We start from the raw sequence: 20,198 nt of genomic DNA on the forward strand, positions 1-20,198 counted from the left end.
TGTAACCATAGTTATGGAGAATTTGATGAATAGAAGTATGACCATGAGGGTTAGGGGAGTGCCTCTTAACTTTGGATAACTTGAATTTGTACTGGGCCAATCTTTTTCTCCCCCCCCCCTTTCAGCAAGGTTTCATGGCCTGGGAACAGTAAAGTAGATGTTGGGGATTATGGACCTGGTCAGATGTGAGAACTGTTGCCAGAGGTCCTAAAAGTAACAATTATAATTATAAGATCAGCCATCTTTGAAAAGCACCTGTTAATTTTTAGGGCGGATCTGGCAGAAATTCAAATGTACAGGTTAAAAAAAAAAAAAAAAAAAAAAAAGAAAGCTGCCAAAATAGTCAGACTGTTTAGTAGCTCATTTGTGAGAAATTGAAGACTTCAGATTCAATTTATTTTGGTAACCTGCTTTACTCAGAATGATTTGTTCGTGGTACTATTTACTTTCACCTTCTTATACATTTTGGGCAAATAATAGTCCCCTAAATGTGAGTTTTTTCTTTTTTCAATAAAGTCATTTAAAATAGTAAGTCCAATAATCATTTCAGGGAGAATCACCACTGTCAGCACCCAACTCATTTTTCTTCTTAAAAACAATAATTCAACATTTATAGTAAACTTTAGTTCACAGAGAAGAAAATTTCATTATTTTTGCTAAATTTTCTCTTCCCCTCTTAGAAATGCCATATCCTTGAGATAAAGGTTCAACTCATCCCTTTTCACCGAACCATTGTTTGTTCGCTATGAGGTATTCACACTGGATATGAAGTCTACTTCTGTATACTTCAATCTCTTAAACATGTTGCATGATTCATGTATGTACTAAAGACACTTTTTTAAAAAAAGCAAATACAAAATAACTTCTAGGGCAATTTATCTAAATTTATTCATCTTTACATTTAATGATTCATCAGCCAGTCAAATTTAATGACTTACATGCTTTTTTACCAAAGTATTCCAGGGACATTTAGTTAAAAGCACCATTTATTCAAACAAAAATATAAGAAGTATGTAGCTTTGGGTTCAAGAGTGTCTTGTGTTCTCAACAACCAGTGTTTTAGTTCTGTTGTTCTAAGGTATTTTGCAATGGCAGACTTCAAAGTTGCTAGAACCTTCTGTTGGTTTTGAAATGGTCCTAAACACGTTAACTGGTAACACACTTGGCCAATCCCTTTCTAAACTGTTGCCCTGTATTACAAAAATAGATGAATGCAATTTTTGGTTTGTAACCAAAACACTCCAATGTCCCCTCTACGAGTTAAAGACTCAAATGAAAACCAAAAGAAGAGAAAGGAATATAGTACACATTACATTTATTTCAGACTCCAGGTCTGATTCTTATTAACTCTTCCCTGCTTTCTTTCGGATCTTAGACATGTCACCAGCCTTTATTTCACTAGCTGACATCTTCTAAGATAATGCTACATCGATTTAGTTGATTATATGGAGATACAGTGGCCCTTAAACTTCTACTCTGTTCTCGGTATTCAAAATATATGTTCTACTGAGAGCCTTAGCTTTGATTATTATCACAAGCAAGAATTGTACACTTTAAGGGTACCCAAACTCAGTTCCAGGAAAAAAAAATTTAATATAGTTCTACTTACGTTATTGCTCAGTGGTGCTGAATTATGTTTATTTTGCATTTCTCCGATAATACTTTTGCATAGAGAGAAACCTGCCAGTGAACCCAATTTCAATGAGGTCGACCTCACGCCTGTGTACCTCAGAGAAAACTCATTATATCTTGCCTTAGGAATAAAAACAAATTATCTTTTCCACCCTTTTATTATTTCCCCCGAACACTCTTAGGCCTACTTGTAGTAGGAGAGAGCCAGCTTTTTCTGTTTGAGAAAATAGCCTATCTTTATCATGATTTTCTTACCTCTCTCAGACTTTAATGGGATATCATTCCACTCCTCTAAAGCCTGCCACCACCTTCGAGTTTATCAGCGACTGGATACTTGCCCAAGTCATTGTGTCCCTGAGAAAGTACCTTCCAAAGCACAACGTAGTCTTTACTGTCTTTGTAGGAACCACTGTCTCCATTCCTAAGAGGAGGCCATTTCTTCCCGGGAAACAATGTGATTTATGAAAAAACAATAAGAAAAGTGGAGAAGCTAAATCTGGATCAGGTATGGAAAATTTGTTTTAAGGCATATTTTGTAAGTGTACACTTTTGAATTCTCAATGTTTAGGTACAGTTAAGGCGACATTCAAATGTCAAGTGCTAGGCGAGACCATTATGAGCCATAATAATCACCTGTTATGTCTACAGCCCTTCATATCATCATTAGCACTTTCATATCCATTTCCTCATGTCATACTGAATGCGAGACTGAAGTACAGATATATCAGCTCACATAGAAAATCAATGCTTGAAGCTGAACTTTTATAGATATGTATATTTCTTTTAAAGGGGGGGTCTCACAAAAATAATTTAAAACATTAGAATTTTATCTTAATTCATTTAATATAAAATAAAATATTAAATGACAATGTATGGACACATAAAATACTGTATACTGTAAAATATCTAGATAACGAAAGCTTCAGGTCACATTTTAAAAATTCTGAGACATCCAGAGGCCCAGTCCTTCAAAGCAGGGTTGTTACTGTAAGTAGTAGAAGCTTCCACGTGATCTGCTTAGTGGATTCAAGCATGTCCACCCCAGACAAAGCCCCGAAGTTATCTCTTGGACATTTCTGAATTAGACCATGTATTAGACTCTTAGGGTTGCTGTCACAAACTAGCACAGTCTGAGGGGCTTAAAACAACAGAAATGTATTGTCTCCTAGTCCTGAAGGTTGGAATTCTGCAATCACAGTGTTGGTCAGGGCCACACTCCTCTGAAACCTTTAGGGAAGACACTCTTCCCTTCCTATCTTCTAGTTCCACGTGGCCTTAAGTGTTCCTTCACTTGTAGATGCAGAACTTTACTCCTCCATCATTAAATGCTCTTCCCTGTGTGTCTTCACATCATTTTCCCTTTGTATGTGTCTGTCTCCGTGTCTAAATTTCCCTGCCACGTTGGATTAAGATCCATCTTAATGACTCCACTTTAATTTGAATACACCTCTGTTTCTTAATAAGGTCACATTCTGAGGGACTGCAAGTTGACTTTAGCATATCTTTTTGGAGGAGCAGGGGCAGAATTCAACCCCAAACAGGCAGTTATATAATACTGAATGAATTTGAATGAAAAATAGTTTTTTCATATACAAATGAAGCATTAAAATTTACTAAATATTTCTTTTTAATTTTCCTGGCATAAGAACACGTCTTATTTTAATGAACATTTATGAGCAGCTGTTACCAGATTTATAGGAACTAATGCATCCTATTACTTGCATGTTGTCCAATAAAAATAAAATAGAATAAACTCTTAGAATCATAAACATCCAAATCTTTTAAGATTCTTGTCTGCTTGGAAAGCTGGATATAGTCTGAAGAATACAGTACACATATCTTCCAGAGGAACAGCAAAATATTTCTGACCATTATGATACCAAATAGAAAAAGTCATCAAATATGTCAGTTCTTCAAAGGACAATTTTCTCAAACTATCAAATTATAACATTTTTTGTTTCTCCAACTAGACTGCCAAAACAATAAGTTTGGCACATTTTAAACCACAAAGAATGTTTAAGACACATCATTTCATGCTGCTTCCAACTTCTTGTTTCAGAGAAAATAAGAGCTTTTCTAAATTTTGGTCCCTAGAGGAAAGTATTGACTATCCTGTGCATTATTATTGCTTTGCACTTGGAACAATTAAAGAAGAAGCCTGTTAAGAGGACACTGCTGCTTCTTACTATTAACTTCAATATTTACATTTCATTTTCTACTTTTCTTATGGGTGACTGAAAGGGGCTGCCATGGAGACTGCCCAAGAGAAAAGGAGCCATACATACATACATACATACATGCTTTGGTGCAGTTGAGTTTTCTCATTGATAGAATACGGTAGGATGTACTAAGCAGCTGGAAAAGAAGAAAAAGAGACTGTTACCTTTTGCAACAGCATGGATGGACCTGGAGAGCATTATGCTAAGTGAAATAAGCCAGCCAGACAAAGACGAATACCATATGATCTCACTCATATCTGGAAGCTAATGAACACAATAAACGGAAGGACAAAATAGAAACAGAGGCCTGGACACATGGGCCAGACTGACAGCTGTCAGCGGGAAGGGGAGGGGACTGGATGAGAGAGGTGAGGGATTAGTCAAAGTGCATATATGCATGACCCGTGGTCACAAAGTGTGGAGATGGCCCGAGGGAAGGGGGGCAGGGCTGGATGGAGATGGGTAAAGAGGGGAGGGAGATGGGACATCTGTAATAGTATCAACAATAAATATAAAGAAAAAAGTAAAAAAAGAAAAAAAGAAAGAAATGCAGTAGGATGAGCTGGACAAAGTCAGAATCTGGATGAACCTGTCTAATGTGACAGGAGACTAATTCAAATAAGACCAGCTCTTAGGAGGTGAGACCTGTCCAGAAAAGAGCTCTTTGTCTCACGGGGCTGGTGAGGTGGAGCCAGTTGCAGGACACCAGCCAATTCATGCGCATTGTGCTGTGTGCAGTTTTCTCTCTCAAAGAAGACAAAATACGATAAATCAGAGGTGTTTGATCTCTTGTATATTAAAAATTCCATTTCTGGAACGCTTCAGAATATGAGTAACACATGAAAGTCTTGCTCTGGAGCAGCAGCTTTAGTAGTCAGGTGTGAGAATTGAACATTGAGAACCTGCTAAAACTTCCGTGGTGCGCATGAGAGGGTCGGAGGCCAAACAGGCTCGGGCAAACAACAAGGTGCCCCAGATGGACAGACTGTTACCACTCTATCCAAGAGGCAAGTTTAATAAAGGAAGATGAATGAGAAATGGGTTTTGTTTTCTTTTTTGTCTTATAGTGATGTGTCCTTTCAAAGTGTTTCCTAACTTTGTTTTAAGAAACATACTTTTTCAGAGGACATTCTGTTTCAGTAGAACACACGCTCCCCACTGAGGGGAAGTGTTTGGTGACATAAAAGGACAGATAATACATTCGTGTAAGAGTTCCTGGTCCATAAATATATAGTCAGACTTCTAAACTGTAGACACCGTAGTGCTAGCAGATTTGTAAAGTTATACCTGAAAAGAGCCTAGAGAAAATGATTCAATGAACTGCTTCTACGGTCTTTATTACCTATACATCTACCAAGGCAGTTTATATTTGTAAAATGTGTTTCTTTTTCTATTTTTCTTTTCTTCAAATATTTTTGTATACACGAAAAGATAATTTATACACATGGCTACACATTGCAAAGCATAAAATGTATAACAAAGTATAAAAACTATAAAAAGAGAATAAAAATGTGTACAGTGAAACCTAGCCTCTCTATCCTGATCCTCTTGTTTGGCTCTATGTAGTTAAAAGCTGTCATATATATTTGTAAATATACATGTGTGTACATTTTTAAAAAATGTTATACAAAAGGAGCACACTATATTCATTCTTCTGCATCTGGCTCTTTCTGTTGAACATAGTTTGAAATTGCTTCCTATAAAAATTAAAGATTGGAGTGTTTTCCTTTATGAATACAGGCCAGCTTTCCATAGTCAAAGGAAATCAAGCAGTGAATTTATACTTTTACAGTTAATTGTATGTGCATGAATGTAGCACTATGATTCAAAAGATATTATTTTTTTCTTTGAAAACTCTCTGAAAGTCCCCAAACTGAAACAACCAGGTATCTTTTCTTATTCTGTGCTCTGCACTTAGGAGGAAAAAACAAACACATGCCATGACAAATGAACAAGCAGATAGCAAAGATTTAGTTTTTAAAAAGTTCCACAATATTTTAATCACAATGCAAATTAATCTTAATGTTCTGAAGGAACTCTGATCTAGAAATCATGAGTTCTAGTTCCAATATTTCCACCAATTAGTTGTGTCATTTTAAGATAATCATCCATTAATTCATTTATTCCTCATAGCAACACAATGTGACACGTAACTATTTCCACTTTTAAAAATAAGAAAGCTGAGGCTCATCAAGACTGCATGTACAGTTTCCCAAAATCACACAGTAAGTCATAAAGTCAGATTTAGAATCTGTAATTTCTGGATGTGAAGATTCAGTCACTGTTTTTGAACACTTTTTTCTTAATACACGCTTGATTTCCATAAGCCTAAGAACTTTGTCCACCCCTACTGAGTCCGGACATTGAAACTCATACATTATGTTATTTTCTAATTTTATGTCCATGTACAGCTCCAGTACTTCAGTATTATAGTATTGTTATGCAATTAGATGCTGAAGAAAGAAGATTTAATATTAATATTCATTATAGTTTTAGTGATAATTATAAGTGGAATAGTAATTTAATCAGAACATGCAAATCCCTGAACAATTTAGTTAAGTATTTGGATGGTCACATCCACCTGATCAAATACAAATAGAATTCAATAAAAGTTCCCGCAATGGAATAATTTGAAATTGATCAAAATAAACGAAACAAAAACAGACTCATAGATACAGAGAACAGCGCGACAGCTGTGAGAGGGGAGGGGGTTGGGGGCTGGGTGAGAACGGTGATGGGGTTAAGAGAAAAGTAAAACTCACAGACACAGACAGCAGCCTGGTGATGACCAGAGGGTAAGGGGGTGAGGCAGGTAGAAGAGGGGAAAGGGGGATAAATGGTGACGGAAGGAGACTTGACTTGGGGTGGTGAGCACACAATACAGCATACAGATGATGTGTCATAGAACTGTACCTCTGAAACTATAGAATTTTATTAACCAATGTCACCCCAATAAACTCAATAACATTTTTAAAATAAATAAAAGAAAGCATTATTATATCACTTAGTAATGCCGCAAATGCTAAGGCTTGAATTATGTTGTGAAAGAATACATTAAAAGTTTACAAATAGTTTCAGTTGGCTCTTTTGGATGAGTGATCTTTGTTCTCCGTGGCTGTTCCGTCGTGTGTCTTTTAGGAGTGCTATCCTCAGGTGCAGTGTCATCATCATATTGTCCAGCAGCCTCAGGTCATCCACGCTCCACACTGTCAAGCCCATGCCAGCCAGCAAATCCAAACGATCACAGGCAGCGACTCAGTCTCAACAAGCATTGGAAGCGAGTCAAGCCATATACATGAACAGGTAAGCTCAGTCGGCTGATACCTTATAAGATGGAAAGCACACTCTTAAACCCTTCCTACTCCATTGTACAAGTACCCACGTTATGTTTTCATCAAAATATTGAAGAGTTAGACCGCTGGTATTTGTCTTTTCTTATGGCGTTTTTAAAACGAAATTTCCATTTCCTATCAGAAGACAAAATGATTCGGGTCTATATTAGTACATTAAATCCATGAAGGAAGTCACGAATTGATTAATGAATACCTAATTTCTAGCTGACCCTGAGTTTTAAATTGGGTCTAATGGTTGTAAAACATTAAATATTTTTTAAAAAACATTCAGTATTTTCATGATGTATGGTACTTAAATGAACAATGAATTGCAAATGGTATTGTCAAAAATGATTGTAATGGCCACATTTCATAGGCTACTAATTGCTTCCCATGACTTCTTCAAAAATACAGCATATTAAGTCAAGTTAGAACATGCACACATTTAACTGTATATTATATCCACAAAATAGAAACTAAAACTTAGCTGCTAAGGAGTAATCTCTTGGAATATAATTGTCAGTGACTAATTTATGTTCTGAAGACTTTGGAACCTTGTAAACATCTGTTATACAAGTGTTAAAGGAAAAAAGATTTTCTTGTATCTCAGTAAAACTAACAATAACAACTGGAATGATGGGGAATCAGCATCATTTGTATGTTTTCAGATGGTTTTTCCAGTAAGAATAACTTGCTCAAATTGACCCTTTCATAGGCAACTCTTACTAAAAGACAAAAGGAAAACAATAAGAAAATATAAAGCAGCCTGTCCACATAAGAATTTAATTGTTTTATATTAAATATACGTGAGATTAGTTCTAAGGACTTTGAATTTGAAATATGCACTTTAGCCATATTGGTCCAAAAGAACCACAAAGAATTTAAAAATCCACAGTTTTCTAATCTAAAGAGGCCTAAAATGATCTTTTCTCTGAATATCATGTATGGAAATATTGACCTTTAGAATTACTGTGAGGCATACTCCAGATGGTGTTCAATTTCTTACATAAAATGAATTAATAATAATCATTATAAGCCATCTTATTAGGTTAATTCATTTGAAATTGTCATTTTTATGGGTCAACGTTAGTCAAATAGCAACCATTTCATATGGTTCGATCTAATACTTTGCTTCAGTTTCCTCATTGTAAAATAAAGATTCATCATCCATTTCTTACAGGTTATTCTAAGAATAAATTATATCTTGTATATTAAGTACTTACCATAGTTAAGTGCTGATGGTAAGTAATTAAATGGTAATACTTAGTTTTTAGTACTAATTACTATTTATAAACATTAAATCTTCATGCCAGATACTATGAAAAATACAGAAGTGGGTAAAAAACTTTGCCACATTTCTTATAGGAGTTTACTCTCTAACAGAGAAAAGCGGCAAATACATAATACAAAGCAAAGTGTTGTCTGTCATAAAAGAGAAACAAGCAAGGTGCCTTGGTAACAGAAGAAAGAAGAAATTAATTTCAGTTGGGAGGTCAAGGAAAGCTTTGGTGAGGAGGCAGGAGTTGTACTAAACTTTGAAGAGTGAGCCAATTTTTCTACGTGGCATGATGGTGTGGCGTGGAGCTGACACCCTAAGAGGGAATTATTGTAGATGTGGGAATTTACATTTTTGGGTTTCAGGAATATGTTCTCAGATAGTGGTTTGCTTTGTAGAGAAAGGAAGACATGGAATGACGGGTACTAGGTTATGAGATCCAAATGTTAAGTTTAAAATTTTGAACTTTATTTGGTAGGCAATGGACAGTGAATGAAGGTTATGAAGTAGGAAAATACTGTGGGAGGTTAATCCTAGCAGCTTTGTACAAGATAGATTGGAATATTGATTAATTTTCTTCTCAGGTGAAGAAGGTGTCATTGTTACCCTTATTGTTCAGATACGGAAACTGAAGTTACTTGTAAAGGCTTGCCCAGCTAGCGTGTGGTAGAGCCAAGAGTCTACATAGGTCGCTTGACTCCGCTTATTGAGAGTCCCCTCTTGAAGTTGAGTCAGTAATGTGGAGAGTCCTTGATCGATAGTGTAAATATAAATACAGCACTAGTTTAAGAGTCTGCTAGTAGGGCCATCTTGGTGATATAACAGAAGGTGGACTAGCTTCAGGGAAGGAAGACCTGGGTTCTGGTTCCAGCTCTGTCCCTTTCAAGTGGTGTATTCTTAATAAACACTTAACTTTCTCAGAAACATCCTCATCCATAAATTTTTTGCGGTAATGTCTATTTTACAGGACTGATGTAAAGACTAAATGAAAATATATGTTGAAAGTGCTTCATAAAGTCTACAACCTGAAAAATGCCAGAGAGAAGGATTTACAGAGAGAATATTCTTAGAAGCTATTTCAGTAGTCTAAGTGTCAAACTTAAACTAGAAAAGTAACAGTAGGAAAGGAATGAGGGACAAGTATCAGAGATGGAAATGATATCATAGGATTAAGAATCTTGTCCAGTGGCAATGGTGATGCTATATATTCTTTCATTAGGTCAGTACAACTAATAGTATTTTTGACCAGACCAGATATTGTATATTTTGAAAATGGGTAGAGTTGAGTAACTAATATACAACTCTGTACTTTATTATTCACACTTCAGTTTGAGATACATTAAATGCTGGAGGCTCTTTGTATAGATAGTATTTTTCTAGTTTTTCAATATTTTATGAGGGTAAAGTGCTGCTGAAAATAGAATGGTGGCCTGCAAAGCTTAGAGCCGGTAATTCCACTTGTATGAATTACATAGTTTTGGGTCCATTCTCTGTCAGAGTGGACGTGAAGTAACCTGGTTGTGCAGGTCCCACGGACAAAAGATGGCAGGGAGCGAGTCCTCACCTAGGCTCCTTGGTGTTTATATGTCTCTTCCACACGGCAGAGAAGAGTCTCTTAAAGAGTAATAGAGCAGAAGTTAGGCTCTTTTAAAACTAAACGTTGGCCCGTTTTTAGTTTGTGTTTAGAGTTAAATTGTGATTGGAGGTAGCGTAATAGGGCGGGGGAAAACTCAGTTGAACTCATTTTACAACTACAGGTGGTGTTTATAAGAAAGACAAATAATTATGTATATCGTATGTGCAACTCTTTTCTGCTTGGCTCAAGGCTTCCATTTAGAAGCTTTTGGAGTCATGAGAAGATATCAAAAGAATAGTCTTGCTTACTTGGAGAGCGCCATTGCCGAAGGAGGATACTCCAACTTGTGATGCTTTTCATTTGAAAATGCAATTTTTGTCACCAACAAGGCAGCACAGAGCTTAATGTCAGGCGGTTTTTTCCGGCAGCTATTCAGGAAGCCGGCCACAAAGTTTATTTAACATAAGTCCTTCACTAATGATGGAATCTTTGGGCTCTTTAGCCCAATACATTCTGCAGTTCTGCCTATTCCCTTCCTTATTAACACGTGGCTCATGTCCCTCACCATATTTATTGCTTTCTTCGCCCCCATTGTTGAAAATGAGTGTCTTTTTTTACAGACCTCTGTCCTCTGCTAATCCTTCCAGAAATTTAATTCCTATCTGTTTTGGACCCATGTTTTCCCAACACCACCCTTATCTGTTTCCCACTCCCTCCTGTGCTGGTGCCATTTTGAATGCTTGTTTTGTGGCAAACCAGCATTGTTATTCAGTAGCTCTTTAAAAAATAGCTTTTATTCTTTAATTAGAATAATTCATGTCTATAGCTTAAAACATCAGATAATACTAGAAGGTATATAAGAAACAGTAATTCCCTGTACCAACCCTCCTCATGCACACCTGATCCCCAGAGACAACGATTTTCGACTCTTGGTTCTTTCTTCTTGTATTTACATCCCTATAGCTAAATAGTATGCACATACTTATGCTGCTGTTTCTTGACTTATTGATGTATATTATCTCTTGATAATTCTGGTATGTAGAATTTAATTCTATAAATCTCCATTATTGGCTAAATCAGTATTTAGTGTTTATATTTCTATTGCTATGAAAATATTATTTATTGCTGAACCAATTGGCATACTATTTTGCTTCTTTTATTAGTATAACTATTTTTGCTGGTTTTAATATTTTCCTATGTTTTTAATTGTTTGATTTTCTGTGTATCTATTGCAAATTCTTTTTCTCCATGCATTTTATACAGTCAAGTGTTCTGTTTTTTGTTGATCACCTCTCTTTAAAACCCTGCAGTCCATATACACAGCCCCTCTTGGCTTGGATTATCACTGTCTACTGACCTAGCCACTCTGTCCATCCTTCCGCAGCTTCACTGGCAGGCTTACAATCTTTTCCATTTTCAGTGGACTCCTGACCTAGAATTACCGATGAGAATTTCACCACTTATATCAGTGATATTTCCTATACTCTGTCCTCATGGTTCTTCATCACCGTCATTTAAAAAAAACCTTTCTACTACATCTTCAGCCTTCATAGACTTTGGTGCCAATCTTTTAAATATCCTTCTATTATTATTCTAATAGACAATTGTCCTTATGATTTAAGTTAAATAAAACCATTATTTATATGGCTGTTTAATATTTTACCAAAAGAAAATGTGATAAAGATACCTCCAACAACTTTATAATGTAGGTACTAAATTACCTACATTTACAGTTGAGAAGACTGGGCTTCAGAGACTGTACACCATATGCTTAATCTACAACTAGGAAGTGGGAGCTCCACTTCTGGCTCCAATTTCTACTCTTTTTTTTCACTGCAATGCTTTGCTGTCTAGGTTTGCTCACATAGAAAATTAAATTAGGCTTTATTTCAAGTACAGAACTATTGTTAGGAGTAAGTCTTCATTTTAGAACTGTGATTGTTGTACAGTACATGCAATGTTTTTGTTTTTTACTAAAATATCTATGAAGATTGAAAGAGAAGTGAGAATTTTCAGAACGTAAAATTCTGACATTTTTTTTCTTGTTAAGATTTCTTCTTGTGGTCCAAAATAGGGCATCATTTTTTTTTTACCCTATTATCCAAATGACATTGTACCTAAAATGCATTTAATTTCACAGGGATTAGTGTTCACTAGATTAACTGTGATTTCAATCAGCCTAACAGGTATTAAATGTCCCAAGTCCAAACAAAATAAATGAAGGCTGTAACCTTGCTGTCTAAACATGTTACCGTATCATTATGACCTTTGCAGGATAATAATCTATACATTGGGACCTTTTATTAATAATAATGGTTTTGTTTTCATGTAGCAAAACCTTACCATCCTCTAAGGTCTAAACACAGCAAACCTTGTTACTTAACATGTTCATGACCTTTCAGAGGGTTAGACATTTATGTATAATCCATTTTATATAACATGGCCTTTTAAGCACTTAATTTGCTAAGCAACCCTTCTAAACAGGTAAAAAAAAATGCACACACTTAAGCCAGTTACCTAGTGGGAATAAATCTAATTATGCCAACACCCTGTACTACTGGGTTGTGACTGTACTTTGCTCACAAACTATCCCTAGTCCTGAGCAATGTTTTTTACACATGTGTGCCATTAAGTTTGAGGGGACTGAGCAGGCAAGAAAATATAGACAGCCCAGCCCAAATCCATAACTATTGTGTGCCAACTATCTGCAGGGTTCTATAATCACTACCATTGAACTTTGTAAATATGGTTGGTCAAGAGTATCATCTTTGAATATAGAAGTTAATATAATGTAGATGCTAGCAAGAAAATCCCACTCCTGGAATCTCACAGATCACAAATAAGGAACAAATACCCCAAACTGGAACCAGGACAAGAACTTCCAAGGCAGTAGTGAGCTCTGTATGCCACTGAAGATCTGAAGGCCAAGACCTAGAAATCTATGTAGAACTCAAATGTCAGCCTCCATCTTTACAAGGAATTCAGATTAGTTGTCGTAATTAGACTTGTCTGAACTTAGCGAAATGCGTATAATGGATTGTCACAATATTCTGGAGGAAGTGTTGCCTATGCTATTTTTGGCTTTCGAAATCATTCTTGGTTAGCGGCTATAAGAGAGAAACCTGTAAAAAACAACAAAACAAAAACAATTTCCAAAATCAATTGGCATTTGAGCTCACTTCTAACCAGGTAGGTGACTGTTTTTAATTTAACAAGTACTTAATGAGCAACTCTAGTGTGTTCAATCAGTATTGTGCTAGATACGATGGGATATACCAAAAAGTATGAGTCTGTCCAGAAAGTATCCAGCCAAATAATATGCAAAACAGACATTTATTGAAGAAGATACAAGATACAAGAAACATTGTACATAGGACAATGATACCTCAGTCCCCTTCAAAGTAGGCACCTTGGGACCTCACACAGGTCTCCCAACGTCTCTTCCACTGTTCAAAACACTCTGCAGAATTCTTTGTTGGAATCACCATCAGCTGCCCTGTTGTATTTTCTTGAATCTAATGGATGGTCTGAAATCTCTCCCTTTTAAAGGTGATTTTACTTTTTGAGAAAGCCAGAAGTCACAGGGCACCAAATCTGGGATGTATTGGAGCTAAGACGTGATGCATGAGTAGGTGCATAGTCATGATAAAACTGCCAATCTCCAGTTGCCCATAGCTGCAGCTGCTTTCATTGTATTGAATCTCTCAACTGATTCAGAACATTGAGGTAGTGCTCCTTATTAACTGTTTGGCCTGGAGGGGTGTGCTTGCGATGAACAGCACTTTCTCAATCAAAAAACACAGTTAACATGGTCTTGATCTTGCTGCGACTTTGCTGAACCTTCTTCAGGTGTGGAGAACCAGGCAACCTCCATGGGGACAACTGGGCCTTCATTTCTGGCTTATAGCTGTACACTCACCATTCACCTCTGCTTATGACCTTCCTGAGGAAGTCTGGTTCATTGGTAGTGATTTGAATCAAGTCATTAGGAACTGCAGCACAGTGTTTCTTCTGCTCTGGTAGAAGAAGTCATGGAACGAATTCTGCCATGACACGTTTCATGGCAAGATCATGCATCAAAATCTCACATACGGTAGTTTTTGGAATCCCCAGATGAGCTTCTAGTTCTCACGCTGTCAGTTGCCAGTCTTTGTTGATTGCAGCCCATACATGTTCAACATTCTCAGGTGTTCTGCTTGTTGCAGCCCTTCCAGAACATAGTTCCCTTTCAACAGATTCTCAGCCATCTTTGAAGCATTTGTGCCACACTTTTATTTATGCTGCACTCATTGCATCATCCCCCAAACCTTCTGAATCATTCGAATGGTTTCCGTGGAAGAATGTTCAAGCTTAAAGCAAAATTGATGCGGATTAATTGCTTGACTCACTCAGTCATTTTGAATGTGACGACCACACAGGACACATGCTCACTCAACGGCGTCTACTGCCCCCACTGACTAATACAGTGAAGTTGTCATTGTTCACGCATGCGCATTCCAGTCCACTCTCCTTGGCTGCCAGGTTACATCAATGTTTTGCCAACCGTTCTCATTATATTAACAATGGCTGGACTTTTTCTGGACAGATCTCGTATAACTCATTCTTTTACTGTTAAGTTTATTTCTTTTAAGTATGGAGAGGGTGCTGAGAGAACAAGATTTACATATGTAAAATAATATGATAAATATTCAAGGTAATTGAGCACAAAGAGCTAAATTGAATTAGCTTGCTGGCTAGAATAGTTTCAGTTTTCATGGTGGTAGTAGATCTTGAGATGGATTTCAAAGTATGCATAAGATTTAGATACAGAGCAAGAATTAAAGAGTATATGAAGCAGCGAAAATGTGAGTGAAGACTAGAGGCCAGAATAACATGATACACGCCTAGGAAAGTGAAAGTTACTATTTTTGGAGCAGAGAACATGTTACGAAATAGAATGTGTTTCTATATTCATGTAAGCATTTCAAAGTTTTATATTGAACACACAAAACTTATTACTATTATGGCATTTAAATACATTGTGTAATGATATTGAATCTACCAGTTTATCTATCTACTTAGGCTTTCATTTAGAAGACTACTCTGTTTAGGAAGCAATCATTACTTCTCTAAGAAAGCAACTTGAAAGGGTATATGGACAAGATAACATTGTGATGTATTCAGGCTTTTTTAAGTCTCAAAAAATGTATGTATTAATTAAAAACATGATGATACTATACTGTATTTTGAGCGTGGCTTTTTCTATTTATCTGTATTTTATGAATGGATTATAATATCACAGACATAATTATCAAAGCTCACCTTTGCTTACTTTACACCCCTTTCACTTGCCTCAGCATGCATGATTTTTTAGGGTCCACATCCAGAGGACAGGTTGAAAAGGAAGTATCATTGGTCAAACTTGAAGTCAACATTCTTGCCAACACTTGTGGTTTGTTGATTATTGATGATGGCCATTCTGACAGGTGTGAGATGTTATCTCACTGTGGTTTTACTTTGCATACCTGATGATTAGTGATGTTAAGCGTTTTTCCATATGTCTATAGGCCCTCCGTATGTCCTCTTTGGAGGAGTGTCTATTCAGATCCTTTGCCCATTTTTAATTGGATTGTTTGGGGATATTTTGGTGTTGAGTTGTATGAGTTCTTTATACATTTTGGATAATAAATATGTTCTCCCATTTAGTGGGCTGTCTTTTCATTTTGTTGTTGGATTTCTTTGCTGTGCAAAACCTTTTTAGTTTGATGTGGCCCCATTTCTTTATTTTTTCTTTTGTTTCCTTGCCTGAGGAGGTATATCAGAAAAAGTAAGAAAGAAAAATACCATATGATATCACCTAATACAGAAAACTAAAGAACAACATAAACAAACGAACTAAATAGGACAAGGAGCAGAATAACAGTCAACAGGGGGGAGGGGGAGGGAGATAGGGGGGATAAGTAAGGGAAGAGTTTAGTCAAGGAATGTGTATAAATGACTCATGGACCTGGACAACGGGGAGGGATATGATTGTGGGAGAAGGGGTGGGCTGGGTGGGGGGGTAGCAATGGGGGAAAAATGGGACAACTGTAATTGAAAAACCAAAAAATAAAATTGAAAAAAAAAGGAAAAAAGAAAAAGGAAAAGTATTACTAGGAGAAATATTCAAGATTTTACTGCCTATGTTTTCTTCTAAGAGTTTTATGGTTTTGAGTTGTACATTTAATTCTTTAATCCATTTCGAGTTTATTCTTGTGTGTGGTGTAAGAAAGTGATCTAGTTTCTTTCTTTTTTTATTTTGTACATATCTGTTCAATTTCCCCTACACCATTTATTGAATGAGCTATCTTTACAAATACCATGTGATTTCATTTATATATGGAATCTGATGAAGAAAATTAACAAAATAGAAAGTGACTCAAAGATACAGAAAACAGACTTACAGCTGTCAGAGGGGAGGGGATTGGAGAGCTGTGTGAAAATGGTGAAGGGATTAAGCAAAAAAAAAAAAAAAAAAGTCATAGACTGACAACAGTATGGTGATAGCCAGAGGGAAAAGGGATTAGAGGGAAGTAGAAGAGGGTAAAGGGGGGATAAATGGTAATGGAAAGATACTTGACTTGGGGTGGTGAACACACAATATAATATACAGATGATGTATCATAGAGTTGTACAGCTGAAAGCTATGTAATTTTATTAACCAATGTCTCCCCAATAAATTCAATAAAAAATAGAAAAATAAAAATTGAAGCCAATTTATCATACATATACTTAGGAATATGTGTGTTTATGAGGCACCTTTGTCCCACATGCAATATCAAAGAGAATATGAAATACAACTTAATTTATTAACCTTCAGGTAGTGTTGTTTGGGGGGTGGGAGGCAAGGTCGATAACAATATTGAAAAGATTGGTACCAAAGGATATGAAGTTAATAGAATAGGTCTTATTTAGGACACTATTCATAGTAATTTGTGTTCAGGATGTCAAAAGTCTCTGGGGTCTAAGAATTTTCTATATTTGGCCCTGAGCTACTTTTTCCAATATCAGATTGACTGCATATTCTGTCCAAACTATAAATGGAGGGAATCCAACAAGAAGTGCATACAAACAGATGGAACTGAAGGTTTATTTATTCGAACTTTAAGATATACTAATAAATCAAGCTGACTTTCACTGAGAAGATGCAAGTCCAAATGAAATTAATTCTTCTGTAGTCAGTATAATTGAAATGGTTCACATTTTATCTTTCAAAATGGGACAGATGGGTAGGCCATGTGGCGATAATGGGCAATTCAGAGATTTTGATTTACTTGTTTTACTGTTTTTTGTTTTTTTTTTAAGCATCTGTATTCCAAAATTTTAATATAAATTATTCAAGTTTGCATTTTTAGGTCACTTAGACTTGTGTGAAATGAGATTAAAGATGTTATTACAGTGTTGCTTTCCCTTTAAATTTCTTCTATATAGAAAAATGTATACCCCATATGCAAAAAAAAAAATTCAGTAGCTTGATTCATGTGGTGACTTTATAGTGAGTTACTTGTATTAATTGGTTATTTCATGTTTTTCATTTTCTATTAAAAGCATCTGTGAATTTAAAAACATTTAATATTGTTTATAATTGAGGTTTATGTTCTCTTCAGGTGATAATTCAGGATGATGGCCCTGAAAAATTGGACCCCAAATATTTTGGAGAGTTACTTGCTGATCTAAGCCGCAAAAATACAGATCTCTATCACTGCCTATTAGAACATTTGCAGAGAATTGGAGGAAGGTATGGTAAATATATCATTTGCCTTGATAGCATAGCTATCAAACATTTTACAATAAGCTAGTATATTTAATAGCCTATGTTTAGAGAAGCTTTTGGTTCACAGCAAAACTCTAGTACCTTTAATGGAGAAACAGCACAATTATATAAACGTATATAAGCAAATGTCTCATTTTAAGAGTTAATGTACTTTATGAAAATCATCCAAGAGATCACACCAGCCCTTTTAGGATCAGTAAAGAGTTCTGTATACCTTCTTTTGTACTATGATGGCAAATGGAGCCTCTTGGACAGGAGCTCAAAAAATGCATGATACACTATGACTTGTCTTGAGATATTACATTGATGATACAAGATACCATCCCACTGCCAGCACATTATTGTTTATCTCTCACTGATGCATGCTCAGCATCTGAAGGCCAGAGTTCATATACATTCAATGTTATATATTATAAACATTATATATTATTTCAATATGATATCACATGCAATGTATCAAATATATAATTATCTATAAAGTAATATAAATAAAATACATGTTACACACCCCAAAAGTTGTCTTCTACTACACAGTCACATTATACAGGACGCGGCAAAAGTAGGTTTACAGTTCTAAGTAGGTGAAACACAGAGTTTAGTCTTGTGTTAGTATTTATTAACTATTGTATTATTTTCCATGCAAAGAACTGCAAACCTCCTTTTGCCCCACCCTGCATATATGCTCATCTGTCAGGTGAAATCAAGGAAAGCTTCACAAACTCAAAATAATCTGAAGGAGAAAGTCAGTAGAATTTTTTCTAGTTCTGACTCCCAAATTAGATTCCAGTATTTCTTAACCATCCTTAACCTGTTGTGTATCTCTTTTCCTATCCACTTATTACATTTATTACATTTTCTCTTCATTTATCAGCTTTTTTCTCCCAGACTCTTATTGCTCTTATATTCAAGACTGAAACCATTCTCTTATTATTACTCTCAATTGCCTCTGTATCATTTTGTCCTTCCCACTTAGAATAATCCCAACTCTGGGTGAGTTTAGCTCTCTGCTGTATTTATTGCTTTTTTAAATCGCTACCTCCTCCATCCAGTATCCGGCCTCCACTCTATCTATAATTGGGAGAGCTCCTTGAGGGCTGTTTTATTCACCCCTGGTTTCTGTGGTGACTGGTTTAATGGGTACTCAATAAATATTTGTTGAATGAATGAATGAATGAATGAATGCTTCCTCTACTGCTACATCGATGTCGTTAAGCACAGTCATTTCTTTGAATTGGGGTCATTATAAATGCATGATTCCCATTTTTGAAGCTAAGCCTTTGTTACTGTTTATACTAATCAACAGCTTCTCTGACTACCCAAACCAATATTGCACAGATTCATCCATTTATATAAGTCACTACCTTAAACTCTTTTCCCTCACTGGGTAGTCAATTACTTATTGAGTGTCTACTGTGTGCCTTTTTGAGTCTTCATTTGAAACATTCTAGGGTTTCTGTTATGAACTTAGAGTCACACACCTTCTAAGTGCTCAAGACGAATGAAAACGTGGCTGAGTACTCTTTAGCTGTGAACTATGACTCAGCTTTTCTGCAGTGTCCCAGAGATACTCATTTTGGTCTCTGTGTGCCTCTTCTGTGCATTCATAATGCCTTGCGGATATTTCTATAAAAGTATCATATTGTAAAATCAGGAGTATATAGAGACATAGTTTTAAGTACCCCGATAATAGACCCAGAGTTCCTATGTTAGATTCACATTCCAACTTCAGTTACATACTAGATATGTAATATCAGGTAACTGCTTAACCTCTCTGTTCCTTGGTTTCTTCATCTATACAATAGGGATTATAATAATGTTTCTCTCATCGATTTTTATAAGCAATAAATGATACACGACATGTACTTACAAGCAACATCAGCATCATGTGAGAACTTGAAAACAGACCTATGGAATGAGAACCTCTAGGGGTGGGGCCCAGCAATAAGCCCCTCAGGGGATTCTGAAACATTCTCAAGTTTGAGAATTGACCCAGGGCAGCAACCTTCAACCAGAGTACTGCAAGAATTTTTTAAAACATGCAGTAACCTGACAATTTAGTCAGGGGCACTGACCTCTTTTCCCTTAGATTGTCAAATTAAAAAATGACAACAGCCAACACAACAATAGATATCTGGTGTGAATGAATCAAAATTATACCTATTTTTTGGTCAGATTGGCGAAAACAGAATGTATTTTTTGGTTGCTGCAGAATTTTAGTAATTAGTTTGTGTGTGCCATGAGATGAAAAAAGTTGAAAATCACTGACATACGGCCACAAAAGTGGCAAGATTTGGGACTAGTACCTGCACTCTTGAGAACTTTTCTCCTTGGATAAATCACTTAACCTTTCAATTCTAGATATGTATCTCCA

At 36.0% G+C, this 20,198-nt stretch overlaps 1 protein-coding gene across 2 annotated transcripts in view; it reads left to right on the forward strand.

The window, feature by feature from the left end:
- Positions 1 to 20,198, forward strand: part of POF1B (POF1B actin binding protein) — a 57,891-nt gene that overhangs the window by 19,911 nt on the left and 17,782 nt on the right. For both annotated transcript variants that reach the window (XM_090264751.1, XM_090264752.1), the window contains exons 5-7: positions 2,036 to 2,137; positions 6,990 to 7,154; positions 17,661 to 17,791. In XM_090264751.1, coding sequence (XP_090120877.1) covers positions 2,036 to 2,137; positions 6,990 to 7,154; positions 17,661 to 17,791 — 398 coding nt within the window. The remainder of the gene's footprint in view (positions 1 to 2,035; positions 2,138 to 6,989; positions 7,155 to 17,660; positions 17,792 to 20,198) is intronic.

Source organism: Furipterus horrens, unplaced genomic scaffold (assembly GCF_987537825.1).
Source record: "Furipterus horrens unplaced genomic scaffold, mFurHor1.1.pri manual_scaffold_17, whole genome shotgun sequence".
NCBI lineage: Eukaryota > Metazoa > Chordata > Mammalia > Chiroptera > Furipteridae > Furipterus > Furipterus horrens.